This window comes from Chelonia mydas, chromosome 10, assembly GCF_015237465.2.
Source record: "Chelonia mydas isolate rCheMyd1 chromosome 10, rCheMyd1.pri.v2, whole genome shotgun sequence".
NCBI lineage: Eukaryota > Metazoa > Chordata > Testudines > Cheloniidae > Chelonia > Chelonia mydas.
This window is the reverse complement of record NC_051250.2, coordinates 81,601,467-81,622,462: the sequence shown is the minus strand read 5'-3', so window position 1 is coordinate 81,622,462 and position 20,996 is coordinate 81,601,467. Positions and strand designations below refer to the sequence as shown.

At 47.1% G+C, this 20,996-nt stretch overlaps 1 protein-coding gene across 11 annotated transcripts in view; it reads right to left on the bottom strand.

Moving 5' to 3' along the window:
* ADAMTS7 (ADAM metallopeptidase with thrombospondin type 1 motif 7) overlaps nucleotides 1–20,996 on the bottom strand; it is a 141,516-nt gene that overhangs the window by 74,208 nt on the left and 46,312 nt on the right. For 10 of the 11 annotated variants that reach the window (XR_005226975.2, XM_037910109.2, XM_037910110.2 and 7 more), the window contains 4 exons: nucleotides 16,713–16,882; nucleotides 16,109–16,242; nucleotides 10,343–10,463; nucleotides 8,198–8,442 (listed from right to left, as the gene is read on the bottom strand). Coding sequence is in view for 10 of the 11 variants with exons in the window: in XM_037910109.2 (XP_037766037.1) it covers nucleotides 8,198–8,442; nucleotides 10,343–10,463; nucleotides 16,109–16,242; nucleotides 16,713–16,882 (670 nt within the window). In the remaining variant the exon portion in view is untranslated. Of the gene's footprint in view, nucleotides 1–2,251; nucleotides 2,269–8,197; nucleotides 8,443–10,342; nucleotides 10,464–16,108; nucleotides 16,243–16,712; nucleotides 16,883–20,996 lie in introns of all 11 variants that reach the window. The other variant, XM_037910115.2, reaches the window with a different exon arrangement.

Below are 20,996 nucleotides of genomic sequence, written 5' to 3'. Positions count from 1 at the left end.
CTGCCTGAATGCTAGTTCGTGTAAATTACTCTTCCTGAGATCTCCACTGAGGAATTTTATAAGTGATGGGAATTTCTGAGGTTCTCGCTTTTCCTGGCTTTGTAGGCGAGACTGGCTGTTGTCACCCCAGAGAAAGGCAGAGAAGAAATGCTGATGGTGTAGAACACCAGGAAAAACACTGTTATGTGTGAATCATTAAAACTGACTTGTCTTAAGATGGTGTGAGAGGGAAGCCAGAAGGGAATGCAATTCAAGTTTGTACTTTAATAGGCGACGAGAGAGTGGGAACAAAAATCTTCTGGCAGCAGCATGTTCTAGAAGTCGTTGCTGTGAAGCATTTGAGCTGGTCAATCATAAAATGAGGCCTTTGGTTAAATCTTTGTGAGAGGAGTTAAAATACATTTGTTTTTAAAATAACTCTCTTGGCCTATGTCATTTCCACTGTTGTCATGATCATCTGAATAAAGTGGGTGGCTCACCCTACTGACTTGGAGACAAAAGTGCCACTGACTAACACCATTTCCTGAAGCACCTGGGTTTTCCCTGGAGGTCTCCCAACCAAATACTGCCCATACCCAACTCTGGTTAGCAAATATAATCTGTTGAGACCATAGCCCCTCGTGATATGGCACCAAGCAAAGCAGTCAGCAGAGTCACACTAACTTGCAGTGGTCTAAGAATTGCTAGCACAGAGAGCTGGAAAATAGCGGAGATGAAATAAGTACCCAGAACAATCTTCAGTTAGCAAAAACACACTTGAAAAAATGTTATACATTCCTCCCATGTGAAATGTGGGGCTCGATCTCCGCATGACTGAAATGGATTCACTGGTTAATATCAATTCAATCCAAGCTGCCTCACATACCAATCAGCAAAGCCACAGCACTCATGAAAGCTTGTGGGCTTAGCCTTGTTTTCTTAGCCTAAGTGCTTCCATTATCGCCAAAGCTCTGTTGTTCTTGGAACTTTGGTGGAGCAGAGGGCTTCCTTCCAAGAACCTTCTGATGAATAGTGAAACCTCATTGTCAGAAGGTTTTAATTAGGTTACAAATCCCAGGAAGCTTTTCAGAGATTTTCTGGTGTAAGGCATTCCGAATGGTTAACATTAACAAGGGAAAATGATACTGACAATGTTAGGACAAGAAAACTTTACGATTTCTCTTATTTCTTTCTAAAAATGATAAATATCAAGTAAGCAGATGTGTTAATACAAGCTAGCCTTTCCATCAAAGCAGAAAACATGGCCAAAGTACCATAGGTTGCTGCTTACCTCACCACCACTTCTAACCCATCATGGTAGACTGGTAGCTCCAACATGCAGGAAGAGGCGCCTAAGAAGCATGAGGTGCCATCAAGAAAGTGAAAATACAGTTTTAAGAGGCCTTGAACCACTTAGCCAAACTCTGTAAGGGACTGGGAGGGTCCCATAACATGGCAGCAGTATCAGGCACTTCTTATAGTTAATATTTAATTAACTATGAGATAAATAAATAAAAGCCACTGGCTGGATTGCCAGGGTTATGCTTCCTGAGAGTTTGGCCAATTATGCAAAACTTTTGTGCCATGAAGTACAGCATAGACCCTTTGGCCAGTGAGGCTTGGGAACACATGACTTGCTCTACAATTAACTTCTGCAAGGAAAGGCTTGGGTTTGCAAGAGCATGAAGAAGGGTGTCCCAGGTTGGGCTGAGATACTTTGCCTACAGGTTTTTGTTTACAAGTAGAGACAGAAACTAGTATTTAGCTCCTGGAAGAGGACTGTCAAAAACTGGTGGTGGCATAATGCATGATGGGAAACATATTAATTGCAAATAGAAGACATAACACTCAAATAATACAGGGACAATAAGAATATAGGGCCTGATAGCGCTCTGCTTTGCACCTTCTGCTGCCATGTGCACCTGTACAAAGTGGGCATGATACAGTATCCAACCAGAATTCCCCACTTACTTACACCAGTGGTAACGTCAAACACCCACACGGCACTGAGTGCATGATCCTGCACTGCTGACTTCAGCAGGCAGAGGGTCAAGCCCTCACCTTGCACAGGTGTAAATGACAACACAGAGTTCAAGGAAGCAGAGGATTAGCCCCAGGATCTCCCGTCTCCCTCCCACCCCACTCGTGGAAGGGAATGTCACAAGGCTGTGGATGCTGGGGCTTGGAGTTCCATTTGACACATACAGCAAAACTTGGCATCCCAGGGAAAGGATACAGGCAGGCTTCTCATGTCAGCTGTTGCTGTCCTTACCTTTTTACCCAGGCAGCCTGCAAAGGACGTGAATGCAAACACAAGGGGAAATAATTAAGTAGGGAAATCTGTGATCTAAGCGTCTAGCTGCAAAATTACAAAGCCAAGAATTCCTAGGGAGCCCCTTCCTCCCCTTCAGGTATTTGAGAACAACTTGCCTTGCACCGAGGGAGTCTTTTATTTCCTTTTTCCTTTGCTTTTCCCCCTTGAATTAACACAGCTCACAAAGCAGATGCAATCTGTCTTTCCATGTATTAAGGGGCAGTAAAACGGAATAATGCAGTTAAATCAACAAATAAACCCAAATACCCACGTGTGATTCGCCCTGGCTGTATTTCAAAGAGGCATCATCGTATGCTGCACTTTGTGTGAACCTTTGGGCAACTGATTGTTCAGATGTAGAACTGCAGTCGTTAGAAATGAACAGACTGTGAACCACAAGGGGGTAGAGGCTGGTTCTACTGACATGAAAGTCAGCGGCAAAGTGCCCATTGATTTCAAAAGAAGGGTCAGGCTCATAGTCTAACGAGAACTGTTCTCAGGTAACTCCCATTCAAAAGCTTCGAGAGGTTCCGTCAACTGGGAGACTTTGTGTTAAACCAACCAGGGCTGGCGTCTGCAGCTGTGAGTATGTGGATTTGCACAGCCAGATCCATAGCTGAAAATCAGGATGAGAATTGGCTTCTGTGCAATCCACATAGAAATAATTGCTTTAAAATTATGCATTTTCCTTGTCACTTTTCAGACCATCTCTTCATATAGACTGATAGCCCCCCACAAAGCCATGCACAGCCAATTAAAAGATAAAGTGGCGCTGAAACATAATACCTCCGGCAATGCTTTTACATTGAGTAGGGTGACAAGTAAAATGGTAGGATTTGTTTGCAGAACAGGGCAATTTTCAAATAAGCACCAGATCTTCTGTAACTGCCATTGAGAAGGGATTTTTTGGGGATTCCAGTCTTGCTCTTATTCAGAGTGTTCCTCGAATGGGGAATCAAACGTACATATTTGTGAAAAGGCTTCCTGGGGGACTAAGGACAACAAAAGTGAGTTCAGGCTGCCCAGCCCAGTCACAGGAGAGCCCAGGATATGTGGGGAACTTTTGGGTTAGAACTCCTGAGTAACCTACCAGCTGGAGGAAACCTAATATGCATTCTCATCATTTGGGAAAAGAAAAAAAGACTTCTCTTGTCAATCTGGGGGTGGAGTGGGGTGGGGTGGGGTGGGATGAGAGGCGAAGGAGGGGAATGTTAAAGTAAACAGCGCACCATTGGAATAAATAAACTCTGAAATTCATTAACTGCTACCTCTGCCCCCTTGGTTGTTTGCTCTAGTCTAAGCAAAGAAAAGAGCCTGTTGAAATTAACATTTGAAATAACCAGGGCAAAGGACCTATTCCCACCCCTCCTCCATCCCTGCTGCCCAGCAGATGTGTTTGTGCAGTGGATTTCTTAAAATGTACACTGACTTTTTAGGAACACACATACGTAACAATAACCTCTCCTTCCTACGCTGACGTCCACCTAGCTGATCCCCAGAACTAGGCCTTCATTTTCTGTTATGTGCAGTGATATCAAACACACAAGTACAAAATGGGGAACGATTGTTAGGCAAGCAGTACTGCTCACAAGGATCTGGGGGAGTTACAGTGGGTCACAAATCGAATATGAGCCAACAATGTGATGCAACTGCGAAAAAGGTCAATATCATTCTGGGGGGTATAAACAGGATTGTGGTATGTGAGACATGTGAGATAATTGTCTTGCTCTACTCAACACCGGTGAGGCCTCAGCTGGAGCGCTGTCTCCAGTTCCAGGTGCCGCACTTTAAGAAAGATGTGGGTAAACTGGAGAGAATCCAGAAGAGAGCAACAAAAATGATAAAAGGTTTAGAAAAACTGAACTGTGAGGAAAGGCTAAAAGGGCTGGGCACATTTAAGGAGACTGAGGGGGGACCTGATACCAGTCTTCAAATGTGTTAAGGGCTGTTTTAAAGAGGATGGGGATCAATTGTTCTCCATGGTCACTGAAGGTAGGACAAGAAGTAATGAGCTTAGTCTGCAGCCAGGGAAATTTAGGTCAGACAGTAGAAAAACCTTTTTAACTATAAGGATAGATAAGCTCTGGAACAGGGAGGTTGTGGAATCCCTGTCACGGGAAGTTTTTAAGAACAGGTTAGACAAACACTGTCAGGGATGCTGTCTCTAAGCTGACTTGGTCCTGCCTCAGACCGAAGGGATAGACTAGATGACCTTGCGAGGTCCCTTCCACTCCTATGTTTCTATGATTCAATGATTTCTGACATTCTCACCCCCACACCATGAAAACTCAAGAGTTGACAAAAGCCAACAAAAATTCACGACTACGGTGGAGCGCTGTCCTTAGCTCCTACCACAGCAAGATCAGCCGATGACTGGACAGGATGTAGGCAAGTGGAAAGCTCAGGCTTCGTTCTGAATGTCCTGGGGTCTGACTGGTTTGCGTTGGAACTTGAAGTCCAGATTCCACATAAGCCTGTCCCCAGCAGACCACTGCAGCGTCACTCTGTGAAGGGGCTCCTTTCCCCTCATGGAGCTGTCTCTGGGCAGCATTTTATCGGCCTTCTCCACTAACACTGGTGTATAACGATCGTAGCTCCATTGAAGTCAAACAGTGACGCAGTTGTAAAGTGGTGTAAAATGAGAGGAGAAGTCAGCCCCCTCTATTCTTAAATCTTAAAGACTCACTCCTGTGCTGGAAGTTAAGTTGGCAGAGATCCAGCTGGAATGAAATTTTGAGCCTGCGTAAATAGAAGCCTCTGACAATTGAGTTAGTTAATGTAAATAGTGACACGGGGCCTTTATTGCAAAGTAGTGCTGCTTGGAAAGGTATTTAAACATGAGGGAGAGGGGACGGCTGGCTGGTCCTAGAAGAGCTCGTGTTTTAAAAGGAAAAATGATCAAAACCTCATTAGTAAAGTGAGTCTGGCTACCTGAAAGACATAAACCTACCTGCTAGTTAGTATGAGGCAGGTTCACACTGAGCAGAAGTTTGGGCAGGAGACAGAAACTTTGTTCCCCTTGCTAAAAGTAAGTAATTAGATTAACAGATAAAGGGAATGGGCAGAAGTGAAGAGGAGCCTCCTGCCCTACAAACAAGAGTCTGCTGAACCAGACAGACAGAACTCCAATTCCTTCGCGGTGGGTCTGGTGACCTGCTGAACCACAGAAGCAAAATCTGAATGGATGGCGAATCATCATCTTTTCTATGGCGCTTTTCCTCGGTAGATCTCAAAGCACTTCACGCGCTTTAATGAATTTATCCTCCCAGTAGCCCTGGGAGGGGGGAAGTGCTGTTAGCCCCATTGTGCAGACAGGGAACTGAGGCACACAGAAGCTGAGTGACCTGCCTGAGGTCTCGCAGGAAGTCTGTGGCAGAGGAGGGAATTGTACTGGGGTCTCCAAAGTCTCTGGACAAGACCTTTTTGGAATCCCCACATGGAAAGTTAGATTCATAATTTGAGCTGCAGCTGATCCCTGTGTAACGTTACACTGGAAGGTGCTGATGGCTTCCAGCAGGGGGTCTGGGATCCAAAGACCATAACAGACCTCATTAAAGCCAATGGGCAGGCACTCTCCTTCAGGCTCAATGGAAGGACAATCAAGCCCTGCAGTAAAACCAGCTGGGGACTGTGGGACTAGCACCCAGTACTAGGCTGCATGGTAGGTCATAGCTAAACCATGTGGGCTGAGGAGTTTCCCTGGGGGCAGGCGCAGGGGCTGGGATATTGGTTCCAGGCTGTGTACGCTGGAGGCAGAAAGACAGGGGAAGGAGTTCTGAGTGTGACCTGGAGAGGAAGCAGAGGGACAGGGCTTCTTAGGCACAGAGCTCGCTGGAGTGTCAGACTTGGGGATTTCTGAGTATGGAAACTTCCTGCTGCTGCTTGTTTCTGCTGTGTTCAGGGAGTCAGGATTTTGGGTACATTTTTGGTAAATAAACAAGATAGCATCGAGAATATACCTGATGCATATCATCAATTTATTATTCTAACGAAAGCAACCCTGCAAGGCTCTGAACTTTGGCTTATCTCCTCGAGCCAAAGGGTGAAACAATAACTTAAAATAAGAGAGGGGAAAAATCTTTGTCTCTATTTGCCTCGGAGTGTTTCTTGGTGCTCCCCTCTTGCTGCTATTACAGAGCTGTGTTCATGAGAAAGGCTTCTTTACAGCCTAGAAACATGACTCTTGGGGGCTGGGGACAATGGAGGGTCTGGATTTTGCCCTGAGTAAGAGATTCTCGTCGTTTGTGGTTTTACCCTCACTCCCATGAGCATCCGGGGCCAACATTACACCCACAAAGTAGGCTGATTTGCAGAGCCTTTAACACTGCAACCCAAGTGTTATATTTGTATACATATCCATCAGCCCGTGCTCTCCGAATGGTTAGTAGCCTAGTGCAGGCCATGGGCGGACTCTTATGCCAAGACTCTTGGCTACAGGATGGTTGAGGGGCTGGCGAGATGCCACCAGGTCACAATACTGCATTGTCATGGGATGATGGCATTGTCATGGCATTGCGTTGCAACCCAACCCAACACTGCTGCTGCATTCAGGAAGGGGCATCTAGGCCAAGGGGTCTTATGTCAAAGCACTGTTTCATCTTGAAGGCTCTGTTAACCTTATTAAAAATGTTGTGATCTCTTTCCCCAGGAGATAAGAAAAAGAATTCAGGAAATAGACATTTCTTCTCTCTCCTGCGTAAATATTTTGAGGAATGCTTCTCTTGGGATTAGTTTCAGCTGGAAAGAACATGGGCTGGATCCACCCACTAATTGAGAAATATGCGTGTCAGATCAAGCGAATCCTTCTGGCTGCTAATTACAGTTGTTCCCAAAGAAACATGCATGATTACTAGTCGCCATCTAAGCACCAGTTTGCGGTGAAATTCTGACTGCCCCATGAACAGAGAGAGCTAGGCATACTGTGCTCTTCTACAGAGAAATCCCACAGGCAGCTGTGAGTTCTGATGGGAAAGGGAAGAGCAGAAGGGATTTCCAGAGTGTAAGGTGTCTGACTGCCAACACAGTACAGCCGAGTTCCCCTAAAGGGATTACAGCGCTTGTGGTTTGGCTCTGCAGGCTGCGAAGGCAAGTGCTCCCGTTCCTCAGCTCAAGCAGCAGCGAGATGGTGTGATCACCAGGCCAACGTTTTGCTTGCATGAGACTTTTAACGGTCTGTTGCTCTGAGGTCCACCAAATGCACACTTCATTTCGGGAGGATCTGGCGGTAGGTTTGCCAGGTTCTATTGTGCATAGTTGTAAGTGTGCTGTCTAACCAGAGCAACTGCTTAAATTGGACTCAGTGACGAAAATCAAAATTATTCCACTGGCTGCAATTACTACAAACTGAAAATATTTTGATAGGCTCAGCTTTGCTTTGCTGATTTGAAATCATACTGGGAGAGAAATTCCACCCAGTTTGGCATGATAAGGCATTTGCTCTGCTTTAAAACTTAATACTTCCCTAATCAAGGGGAAGGATGGTCTTATAGATAAGGCCTTGACAGCTCTGGGTTCAAATCCCAGCTCTGCCACAGAATTCCTCTGTGACCATGAGCAAGTCAATTAATTCTCTATTCCCCCTCTGTAAAAGGAAGATAATTCCTTTGTCCATCATGTCTATTTAGATTGTAAGCTCTCTGGAGCAGGGACTTAGGTGTATGTACAGTCCCTAGCCCAATGGGGCCTAGATTTTGGTTGGGGTCTCAAGGCAATATTATAATACTACCAATAATAATCAGAGCTATGTTATCAGCGAATAAGGACTAAGTGCCTTTCCTAGCTGCCGCAGGCATTTTTTTTAAGTTTATATTTGTAAAGAGCTTTGCTGCAGGTTGATCTGCCCCACCCAGATCTTCACACCTGTCACATGTGGCTACATGGCAAAATAAAACATCATACAAGTACCTGGATCCAGACGGGCTCCCCCGTGGGCCCAGGGGATGTGAGGTTCTCCCAGTTTCCAGTCCTCTCATAGGTGAAGGTTGTCCCAGCCACTTTGTAATCTCCATTCCATTGGATGGTCCACCCGCCATTCAGAAAGTATTTCTCTGGATCTTCACTCCTCAAGGCCAGGAAATTTCCTGCTTCTGCCACTTCCTCAATTCTAATCTCCCGGGCTCCAGCTGGGATCATCCCAATGTCAACGTAACCTGGGAATTTCACTGACTGTCAATCTCAGGCAGTCAAACAAACAGAAGAACCCCATGCCAGATAAATCAATCACTTCCGGTCAAATCGCTAGAGCAATGAGAGCCGCCAAGCTGATTAAACAGACTATTTTGTCTTTTAGCTGCTGATTTCAACATCAGGGGGTACTGGGGGGCTCAGATAAAATAGCTCTTTCTGTCCAGTGTGCCACATGCAGAATCTTACATGGAGCCAGCCTGTGTTCTCTGCTAGTCCATTCCATTGCAGAACTAAAAGTGTCCCCATTGAGCCTTTACCAATGCATTTAATGTACTTTTACCGTGTCCACATTGTATTTAATGTGCTTTTAATGCATTTAATGGATTTAACGTGCTTTTACCTTGTCCACATAGACCATCCAAACCCTCTTAAACCTTCTGTTAAGCTGAACCCATAGGTCCAGCTAACTCAGATTTCTTTTTAGAGTGCAGACAACGTCTTAGCGGCAAAGGTCTGTAAATGGATATTTTTCCTCCCGGCAGTAAACACTGGGATGATATTCAGGTTAACATGTCTCTGTTCCAAAGGCTAAATCTCTGCCCCATTGAAGTCAACTGCAAAAGTACCAGTGATTTTAAAAGGAGCAAGATTAAATAGCAAAGGGTGATTTCAAATTTTTGGTCTCTAACAAATATAAATAGGAATGAAATGAATGATATTGATGGAATCACTCCCTTAGCGTCCTACATGTCATAGCCAGTGCCTTTCAGAACAATTGCACTGGCAATAATTTACCTTCTCTTTATTGCTGACCCCACTTTCCCCTGTGGAATTTCCTAACAGTCGTGTTATTGAAGGGTTCCTGTTTGCAAACCATTCCTGCCCTTCCCCCCACACTGCTGATAAAGGGAAAAACTGGATCTACAGATTAAGGGTGTTTGTATTAAGAAAATCATTTAAAACAACAAGCCAGAATCTTTTTTTTTCTCTTTCTTATTCAAATTGGCAAGATCTTTGACCTAACCTCATTCTGTCCACTTGCTCAGTTTTCAGGGCAATGTTTAGTTATTAGGGGAGCTTAGTTATACTTTACAAAGTTCCAGTCATGTTTCTTTTATTAAAAGAAGTGCTGTCTCTATCTATCTATCTAAAAACCATCTTGGCATTTTAACATATAAAGCATGGAACGGAAACAGAGCTTTCCTATTTAAAAAAACAGTTGTGAGGGAATTTGGTGTTCAAAGACATAATGATAAATAATAATAACAGTACACTGCACTTTCACAGCAGCTTCTGCCGAAGGATCTCAAAGCCCTTTATAAACTGTGATGAACTACAGTCTCCTTGTGAGGTTGGCGTTTTCCCTGTTTCACAGACAGGGAAAACTGAAGCACCAAAGATGCTAAGTGACTCGCTCTAGGTAACCGTGTTGTCCTGAGTCGAGGACCCTGAAAGACTGGCACCATCCACCACACTGGCCCATTCACTGTGTCCCCTAAGCGGCATGGTGATCTGCCGAGTAGAGGCTTATCTACCCCCAGAAAGTTACTACAAATGCTGCCACCACCAGCATGAACTGGCCAGGAGTACATGCCGCTCACGCATGCACTCCACAGCACATCCCCGGCCTGCCAGTCCAGCAGCCTCCAGCCTGGGCTTGAAGGGTTCCTGGAGAAAAGGATCTGTGTGGTGGATCTGTTCCTTCTAGCTGCAAAACCTCTGAGCACCTTGTATTGTTATATCTTATCAGTATTTGTTTAACCTTTTATGACCCGTTTCCCTTCCTAAACGAGTCACATTATGGAACATGGCAGGTGCTGTGCATTCTCACCAACTTGTGCTGCTCACCAATGTTCCTTTCAGAACAGGAACCAGCAAAAGTTCAGGGACAAGCTGGTAGACGGTTGTGACAGACAACCTTACCCAGACCCTCGCTCTCCTCGAACATCTTTTTCACAGTCTGGCAGGTGGATCCATCCCCATGGCACACCCCGCACCGATCCTCGACTGCGTTGGAGTCAATTTCATAGTCGCAGCCCACATTCTGAAACACAAGAACTCCAGTAGCTCAGGCTTGGTAGTGACAATCTCATCACAAGGCTCTGGTTTTAAATGACAAGAGGAGTGCAATTTCTGTTGGCTCCAACAACTGCATTATACACTCCCAGAAAGGCAGACAGTGCATGGCAGCCTGGTCTAATGATGTCAGTGGGTCTGTTTCTCCATCACACAGCACAAGGTGTCTCTCAATGCCAGCAAGCTGTGCACGAGTCACAGAGTGTCATGATGGGATCACCAGTCCTCACAGGAAATAATGAATGTGACAAGGACCAGGCTCACTGAGCGGCCTGCCTGGCAGTGTACCATATGTCACTGGTAGGATGGGAAATAAGGAAAACAGACACACGGGTTACCCAGGGAGATTAAGGGCCAGATTCTGGCATGGGGGAAATCTTGAACTTATATATAGCCAGTTCCTCCTGCTTCCCTGGTGCATGGGGTAGGCTGGGGCTCTGGCTAGGGGCAAGGAAAGGCCATGTACAGCGCCTAGCACCATGGTGTCCTGGTCCATGGCTGGGGCTCCTTGGACTCTACAATGATATTAATTCCAAATGATAATAATAATGTCTGGGGCTGGAGTGTGCTGTGCTCTGCCAGTCCCCAGCCAACACAACAGCACCGAGGGCGACTGCTTTTGCCAGTGTAAGTGAGAGCAGACTTGATGATCCGGGGGTCTAGTTCAGGCCCTCACCTGTCCCAGGGGCATGGGGTGGGGAGATGTTTACGTGACATGAATTTGGTGATTGTGCCCTGAACTGTTTTGTCCGTGGCCATTGCTGAAGAATAATGTATTGTTATTACATTTCTATTCCAGCCTTCTATTTGGTTTCACTTCATCATCATAGGGTATAGCTGTAGTATCCAAGTGCCTGTTCTACCTTTCTTCTTACAAATGGTGCGGTCTCAGCTAATGGCTCTGAAGTTCGGTTCATCTTAATCTAGGGATCAGGGTACAAGCAGATGCAACTCATTTAGCTTCAGTGAGGTTGCAAACACTTACGCAGGGTTGAAGCCAGCCGGATGTACCTTACGCTGAGGCACACAGTGTCAGATTTCTAACTGTACACTTACTCATGACCACTTTTCCTGCCACCTGTCCTGCTCAGAAGGGATGAAGGAGTCAGGTCTGGCAGTTCACGGAAGAGCCACCAAAGCCAGGTTGTGCTGGTAAGTTATTAAATTGCTACAATACAGCACCTGGGTGTCTTTTTGAAGTTAGGCACTCAAATACCTTGGCAAGAATGCAGTCCATATACCTGTTTCCATTTTCTCCTGGGCCTGTCTGTGAGCATCGAGCATTTGTTTGCACCCTTTCAATTTTACACAGATTTTGATGGAAAGTCGGATGCAATACTATTTGTAAGAGCCCACCCTTTTACCTTTCTGCTCATTTCTTTCATGGTCTCCTGTTACAGGAACCTAAGAGTCGGGAGTCAGTCAGGTAGGAGATGAGAACTCTTGGACTTTATTTGTGCTAAACCCCGCTCTCTAGCTGGGAGAGGGCAGCCTCCTGATTGGCAGATCTGCCAGCACAGCTTCTGTGCCGTGTCAGGGAGATTTTTTATATTCTGCTAACATACTGTGTGCCCTCACATGCGGGTGGCAGTGCCCAGTGTCTCACCCTTCAGTACCAGAGGTATCCATTTGATTTTAGTTCAGTAAAAGCCCCGGAGTGAATGCCTAAAGGGTCCTTTTAGTATGTGCGTGTGACAGAGTGTACCAGGCCTTCGTGGTCTCCTCCTGGAGGCCCCGCTGCTCTGCTACACCCCGGCCCAAGAAGCTGCAAGGTGGGAGGAAAAAAGCAGCAAAGCTGCATCCTCTAGGCTTGCTTAGAGAGGCCTCCCTGGCGTGGCCATCTTAGAAGGCAGAGAGACCTGGTCCTCCACAGGCTAGAAGGGCTAGCGATGACCAACCAGAGTTTGGCAGGCTCACATAAAAAAGTCTGAGGGGCCTTAGCAGGTCAGTTCCCAGCGGGGAGCAGAGGAGTGAAGGAGGGTGCTCCTCTTCGGCCAAAGGCCGACAAGCAGACAGCACTCGTGGCTGGCTGAACTTACACTGCGATTGCGGAGGGAGAAGGACCTACGGACATTGGCCCACAGTTAGGGCTGGAGATAAAAGGGCCCTGTAGCAAGAGGCCCAGGGAAACAGCAGCGACAGATTGAATAAACAGTACATGGCTGCTGTGTATAGGGTCCCTGGATTGAAACCCGGAGCAGAGGGCGGGCCAGCCCCTATCAGCCTCAGGTAAAGTGCCGTGAAGCCCAAGAAGGGGACAGGCCTCATTTGGGAGCCTGGACAAAAAGGCCAAATCTAAAGGGCCTCGAGCCAGGGATGAAGGCCCTAGCGGGGCAAAGAGACTGTTAGTTACTGGACGCTTTAATACCCCCGGGTTCATCTGGACTTTGTGATATGGCCAGAGGGCCAAGCCACTGAAGACCCGCTAAGGTTGGCTGGCAGCCTATCCGGGGTGCCAGGGGTGAGAAAAAGTCTGCAGTACCGCACCCAGCCACTTCCAGGCACTCAAGAGGTGAGTGCCCCTTCTCACTGTGTGAATAGGCGAGTTGTTCCATTTGGGTGCAGTAGTGTCCAGGAAAACAGTTTTATTTCTGTGATGGGGAAAGAACGTTATTACTTTTTCCTACCGTAACTCCTGTTCTGAACCAAGGAGTTCGTTTTAATTTTGGTGTCAGAGGCTAAGACAGCGCCAGGTTTTGTGTGTGCAGCAAGCGCTGGCTGACTAACTTGTCGTTTGCACACGAGGCTGCTAAATCTCATTTTTCACTCGTACGTATCACATGAAGATTGCAACCCTTTGAGCTGAGACTAAAAGTGGACCCGGCTCTGTGAGTTCTGCTCGGCAGAGCAGCTGCCACTGGGCTTTGGACTCTGGCTCTGCTGGCAACAAAATCTGAATGGCTGTTTCTAAGGAAGAGTGAGATTTTCCGTGAATGGTTTTGACATAAGCAGCTGCAAAGATAATTGCTTATTGATTATTTCCCCAGCTCCTCTCTGGGCCATATGGAGTGAAAGGTCCAGCAGCCCACACACATCTGGGAAAGTCTTGTAGTGCTGGTGTCGTTCTGCAACCATCTTCTTCCCACACACAATAAAGGGGAACAGGCAGCACCGGGTTTCCTCTTTTGAGTCCGGGAATTTCTCTCTCCGATTGGCAGCAGCCAAGACTTGAGTATGTTCACACACACGCTGCTGCTCAGCTTTTAGCTTCCTTTCTGCTCTGAGTGATGTTGGTGAGTACATAGCAAATCACATGAGCAGGAAGATAAGGACTTATCTTTTCCCTTTGTCCAGTGGCTGTTTCTTTTTTACCCATTCACCCCCCGTGAGAACTATAGGTCAAGTTCACTGCTGGCACATGTGGGTGGCTTCCCAGCCTTCGCCCAGTTGCAGTCAACCCATGATGTATAGAGCCAAAAATCACCCTCCTCCTTCAGGCTTGTTTGTGTTCACAGGCTAATACCAAATAAACACAATCAACTGCAGCCCAAGCCTTTTCCCAGGCTCCTAGGAACAGGTCGGTGCCAGACGCTGCGTTCCTGTCTGCAGATCCACTCCCACTTCCCCTATAGCCAGAGCGGAGTAAATGATCCACCGGGAACACTGAATGAGCTGGCTCAACAGCCAGGTGCACGGAAGGAGCGTCAACTCCCTCCAAGCACAAGGAAGCTGGTGGTGAATTTGGCCAGTGTCATACGAGTAGTTGGCTGGGTTTGTTTTCGTTAATTCTGTTTGGGAATATCTGGCGGCGAAAGCCGTCTGGGAACAAGAGAGCTTTTGGCAAGTCACCGAAGGAGCACGTTGCTGACACAGAAGCTGAGCACTGCACTAGCCCAGCTACTGTTTCTGTCCGCACACCACTATTACACAACAGCTAACCCAGGCGGTGGAAGTCCACACCATGGAGCAAAAGTGAAACGGTTGTAATCCCTGCATGGTTCATTGCACTCGATGGAATGGAAAATCTGCTTGTGTGTGGTCTGCAGGCTGATACAGCTGGCTGCGAATGAAACCATGTGCTGCAACTGTGAGAGGGGCTGGACAATGGACCCACAAATAAACAACATCTCTGGCCAAGGAATTAGGGTGCAAATCACCTCTGTGCAGAGGGTGGTTTAAGTGGAGGTGAGGACTTGTGCTGGTCATCGGCACAGGGGGGAATTTCACCCTTACATCGTACACACTCCCATCTTCATGGCAGTCCTTCAAGTACATTTTTACCTAAGAGCTGCTGCAGGTACCATGCACCTGCCACGGATGGAACTCTGACTGTCAGTGCACCAGTTGAATCCCAATCACGTGCTGTCCGGGTCACTCTTCCTCTGCTTGCTCTAGGGCACTTGCAAGAGGAGGGAAGTGGCTCACATGTAATTGCCTGGGAACCATCATTACTTTTCAGAGAGCGGGCAGCCCTGTCAATGCAAGTCCATGGAGTTGCAGCTGCTTAAGATAGCAATAAATTTGGTCCATGGACTGCAAAACCAAGATGCCTCCAATTGCCTTCTGCGTGTCTGATCCAATGGGCACTGACGACTTTGGGGCGCTCTCCATTAATGTCACAGGGCACTGGATAAGGCCCTATTTTAATAGGCAAAAATAGAGCTTAGCTATAAAATATAAAATAGAGGGTTTTCTTTGTGAAAACGTTTTCTGATAAAACATGAGGCATAGTCATTATATCCCAAACCGTGGGACTACTCACCTGAGTAAGGGCTATATGTGTGAGTAAGAGTTTGCAAGATTGCATCCCTCTGTCCCCTGGAAAAGTCTTCACAGAAATCTAAAGAAGACTCCTACGGGATTCCAAGGCAGGCATGATTCGGCAATCCTGAGGAGGGTTTTAGCAGCAAGACAGCCTGCAAAACTTGTACAGTCTGCTCTTCATCAGCGACACCTTGCAGATGGTATTGCTGAAGGGTGTTTCTGCCACAGGAATTGCTTCCTGAGGCTGGCTGCCATGCCTCCTATCTGCCTCCCCGTTGGCTTTGGCAGCACTTGAGTTTGGGAAATGTCCTTCCCAGGTGTCAGTCAGCAGAGCTCGGCCTGACGCCAGCATTAGTTTTTATAGAGTTTCAAAGAAAGAAAATAAAAATTAAAAAAATCAGAAACCCACAGGGTCTGGGTTCTATATTAAGATAAAAATGTTTTTGTTCAGACCTGTCAATTGTTTTACTTCCATTCCTGAAGGCCAAGTCCCATCCACAACATGGGTCCAATTATGGCCGTGTCTTATTTTCATGAAACCCCATCCACGTGAGTCAGGTATGAAAATAATAACAATGTTTGTCAATAAAACATTTATTTTGGTGCGAGCAGGCAAAGTCCTTACACCGTTCCTTCATGCGCACCACACACTCAATAGGGCAGTCCTGGGTTTGTCTTCATTTAACAAATCTCTAAGACCAGTCTTGTGCTTTCAGACATAACTGGGCCTTTCTCAGCTAGATCCTGGTCTCTCTTTCTAAGTCTCTCTTCCTCAGAGAGCTATGCGGAATTGAAACAAAGGGGACTCAGCTGGCCTAGCTTCTAGGGTGAGTCAGCAAAATAACTCTGCCCCTCTCCACAGGTTCTCAAAGACATGTTTCACAAAGAGAGACGACACCCAAAGCATACCTTACAGATCCCATTGATACAGATATCCCGGCTTGTGTTCCCTTCGTAACATGGAGTCCCATCAGTGACAGCATCCCGGAGCTTTTCGGCAAAGTATTCATCCTCTGGGCGGCAGTGCAACTCACACGGATTGACTGAGGGTTCCAAACAGACTGTAAATAAACCTGCAAGGCCAAGAGTATCTGCAGACTTTCACCCATGTCCTGTCTTCTCCCACTAGAGCCATCCCTGCTACAGAACCACGACTTGCACTGTCAGGACTTTCCTCTGCTCTAAATAATCATCTTTTGACCTGTAAACTAAACCTGCAAATGCACCTATGACCCCTTCACTTGAAGTGCTGCCAACTTAGAATGTCAGCTCTCTGGGGCAGAGACTGCCTGTTTTCGTTCGCTATTTGTCCCTAATACAATGGGGTCCTCGGCTATGACTTGGGCTCCTAGATGCTACAGAAATGCAAATAATAAAATAATAATAATATGACAGCACTGAAAGGTAAAACTTACTGGCCTTGTGCATGGATTCTAACCATTAATACAGATCATTAGTAAAATCAAATTAAAATAATTGTCTAGCAAATAGAGGCTCAGGGGGTTGGACTTACTGTTGTTCGGTACCGGCAGCCACTTATAGAGTTTCCCTTTATAGAGCATGGCATCAAACTGGCTGCACTGGATGTGGCGGAAGGACGGTTTGTCTGTGGGGCATGGCTTCATGTTACAGACCCGGAATCGCTTCCGTTCCCCCAGGCAGTATTTACCGCCATACTTCGGTCTGTCACCAAGAGCAGGAGAACAGAAAACAAAAGCAGGTGCAACACATTAGGATGAAATTCACTAAATTATCATAGACTATAAGGGGCACATTTCTGAGTGGTATCCCCATTGGTTGCTAATCTTTTAACTTACCACATTGGGCCAGATTCCCCAGTCAAACAAAACCCTGTCTAAAGTCCATGGAGATTTGCTCAGATAAAGTCCACATAATTTCACACCCTGTGACAGGGGTCGGCAACCTTTGGCACAGAGCCCAACAGGGTAATCTGTTGGCGGGCTGCGAGACATTTTGTTTACATTGACTGTCCACAGGCAGGGCCGTCCTTAGCCATATGCAGCTGCGTAGGGCACCATGAAATTTGGGGCACCAAATTGCCCCAAATTTCGTGGTGCCTTAGGCAGCTACATGCTGCATATGAGGCAGGACCAGCCCTGGTGACCAACCTTATCCCTCGGCTGGCCCTGCCATGGGCTGTGCCCACTGCAAGGGGCAGGGCCATCCCTTGGGGGTTTGGGGCCCCAGACAACTCTCTCCGCCCCACCTCCTCCCCTTCCCCCCTGCTCCGCCCCGGCACGCCCCCCATTCCACCTCTCCCCCCAGCGAGCCCGCATTCATCGGCAGCGACGGGAAGCGGAGCCCCAGCCCGCTCCACTCTGCCAGCTCCCAGCTGCGGCGTTGTGCTTCCCGCTGCCGGTGAGTGTGGGGAGGTTGGGGAAAGGACGCCCCCCGCGCTCACCGGTGGCGGGAAGCGGAGCAACGCGGCCCCAGCCTGCTCTGCTTCCCTTGCCCCGGCCCCAGCCGTGTTGCTCGGTGGGGGTGGGGGGAGGTTAGGGAAAGCTTCCCCCCCCGACTCACCTGCGGCGGGAAGCGGAGCACCGCGGCTGGGAGCTGGCGGAGTACAGCGGGCTGGGGCTGGGCTGCTCTGCTTCCCGCCGCTGCCTGTGAGTGCGGGGCAGGGGGATCCCTTCCTCCAAGCCCCCTCCCCCGAGCGACGCAGCTGGGGCCGGGGCGAGGGAAGTGGAGTGGGCTGCTCCCGGCCCCTCGCTAATCCTCTGGGCCTGTGGGGCCCCCAGAAGTGCCCCCCCACAGCTCCTGCCTCCCAGACCCAGGGGAAGGGGAGGCCTGGGGGGCTGCGTAGGGCACCCAAATGGCTAGGGACGGCCCTGTCCACAGGCACGGCCCCCCCACAGCTCCCAGTGGCCGTGGTTCGCCATTCCTGGCCAGTGGGAGCTGCAGGAAGCCATGGGCCACAGGGATGTGCTGGCTGCCGCTTCCCGCAGCTCCCACTGGCTGGGAACGGCAAACCGCGGCCACTGGGAGCTGCGGGGGGCCGTGCCTGTGGACAGTCAACGTAAACAAAATGTCCCACGGCCCGCCAGCAGATTACCCTGATGGGCCGCGTGCTGAAGGTTGCCGATCCCTGCCCTGTGACTTCATTTTTATTTATATGGAGCCAAATTCTGCTGTTATTTGCACCAACATAAATCCAGAATAACTCCACTGTATTCAGTGGCATTCCCGCAGCATAGCAGAGAGCGGAAGGTAGCCACATGGACTCTGCAATCAAATGGAATGGAAAGCATTACCTGTGCTAACAAGAGACGGCTCAGAGTTTCAGCCTTGCATCCCAGATCTGAAGATACCCATATTTCAGGGGGTGTATGTGTATAAGTTTGAAGTCAGCTGTTTGATTAGGACTATTCTAGAGAGGGAAGACAGATCTGGATTTGAACTGTGAAGCTCTGGTATGTTTGGATCTGTGGTTTTGGTTCAGGTCTGTCGCTAGTTTTAATAAGTACGATTTTCCTTCCTCAGACAGACCTACAACTATAACACAAATAAGGAGCTTGCTTTTTTGCAGCTAACATATCCAAATGGAAAGTGCCACAGAAGAAAGTTATTTGTGTCACATCAGACCAATGGCTGGTGTCTCTGTATCTGATAACCATATCCATTCATTCTTTCCCCTGCTGATATATTGTCAGTTATTAGGAAATTTCTTTATTCTGGGGCAGATCCTCACTGAGGTTGATGGGAGCTTTACCACTGACTTCAGTGAATGATGTATCAGGCTTTTTGCTAGTATATCTTTGAGAAACAACTCCATAAAAGCAGCAAACATTCCAGGTTAAACCCAAATCCATCGTAAAGCCAGTTCTCCACAGTGAAATTAAAAAAGCCCTGAGTCCCTGCTATACAACTTGTTTCTAGATTAATAACCTTGCTGATGATGTAATTGGCAGATGTGTCTACTGGACCCATTGGGATTAGAACTTGACCTGCTGATGGTTTATTAACACAGCAGCTCAAAGATGGCTTTTACTAAGTGGACGTTCTCAGACCTAGCTCTCTTGTTTTCAGGTTACGTCATCCCCTCTCCCCCCTCCAAAAAAAAAAAAAAAAAAAGAGGAAGCATTGTTTGCCATCTTGGGTAAGGGAGCTTTGATCCCTGGGACAAAGTCCTTTGCTCATCTTTCAACAGATTTTGTTAACAAATAAGCCCATAGAATTCTGGCTTTCAAACAGAAATGAGCTGAACACCAATTAAAAAATAACGAAGCAACAATTTAGTGCAGGGTTCCTGCCTTCTCTGCCCCCTCCTTTCCCCCCACCCTGAAACAATAGCTGCATTCAGAAGCAACTTTCCCAAAGAGCCAATGAACTGGCTGTGAGAGGAAGATCTGAGGCCCTGCCAGTGTCTGTGTTACATCAAAAGGTGTGAGTCCTGAGGCCCACGCTGTCGTGATGGCCTCCAGTTCGGCTGAACCTCTCCGCTGACTCTATGCTTTAGAGAGGAATATCCCCGTCAGGCAGCCGTGGGCACACAGCAAGCATCCGGTGCTGTAAACACGTTGTACAGCACAGCAGGCCTCTGGGCTGTGGCATCAAAGGAAACTTTGTAGGATCTGAGCTCTTGTCAATAATTATTCAAGTTAGTGAAAGTGACGGGATTTTTAAAGTAGAATTGACTTTTATCAGGGGTCTGCTTGTTTACATTTTGCATTTCACTGCACTAGGACAATGGAACCTGACTAATTCCTTCTGGGTTTGTTTCTAGACAATTGCACTTTTGGGTTGTTCTGCCATAGCAGAATATTGCAATGTCTGGACGACCACACTGCAGGGGAATATTTAAAGCCAAATGGGGGGAAAAAACCCATAGTTTATTTTTAAAAATTAGAATAAAATAAAGTAAAGCACAGGTTAAATAATTTCTATGACTTCTCTATGAGATTTTTTGTAGAACTTTTAAAAACCAAATTTACGTTTTGGATCTACCTCAACAACGTGACTTTACTGTTACCAATATGGCCAATTTTACGGCCTTGATTTATGGTGGTATAAAAATTATTATTAAAGTTAAGCGTCAATGGTAATGTTGGAAGTTTGAAGCCCTTCTTTCCTGCAATTGCAGTCAAGAATCATTATCTATGTAGGAACCTGTAGTCTCAGCCATCTCCTCAGTGTTTTCAATCACTGACAAATGATTGCCATTTCTCAAGATAAAACTGGCTGGTTACGTTCCACAGAAAATAAAGCCATCTGTTTTACCATCTTTGCTAGTATGCCCTGATGAGATTGCTTTGGCTAATAGCATGGATTACTGGAACCATAATCTTCCTGAATTGGCCACAGATTTATCAAAAATGGCCCAGCTATTGGAAACATTTCAACAGAGATCCTCAATGTCATTAAGTCTATTTCTGTATTAATAAATAGAAGGCACAGGTCCTGTCCTCTTGTCACGTGGGTATAAACATGGAGTCATTCTGTCCTTGAAATGAAGCCCTCAATGGAGTTACTCCAGGTTTACACCAGTGTAACAGAGATCAGAATGTGGCCCATTTTGGGTCTGTGTTGGAGAGTGCTACTTTTCAGCTTTCCCAAGGACAGGTCTCCAACCCGGGGTCTGCTCCTGTTCTAACCGGAATCAATGGCAAAACAGCCATTGCCTTCTGCGGGTGCAAGACTGAGCCCTTTATGTTCCAAGTGCTGTGAAAATAACATCCACCGTGTAACTTCCTTGAGTCTAATGTTCTGTGACAGGTGATTGGAGCACATGGTACAACACAGTTATTACATCTATAAAATTACAATTAATGACAGTGAT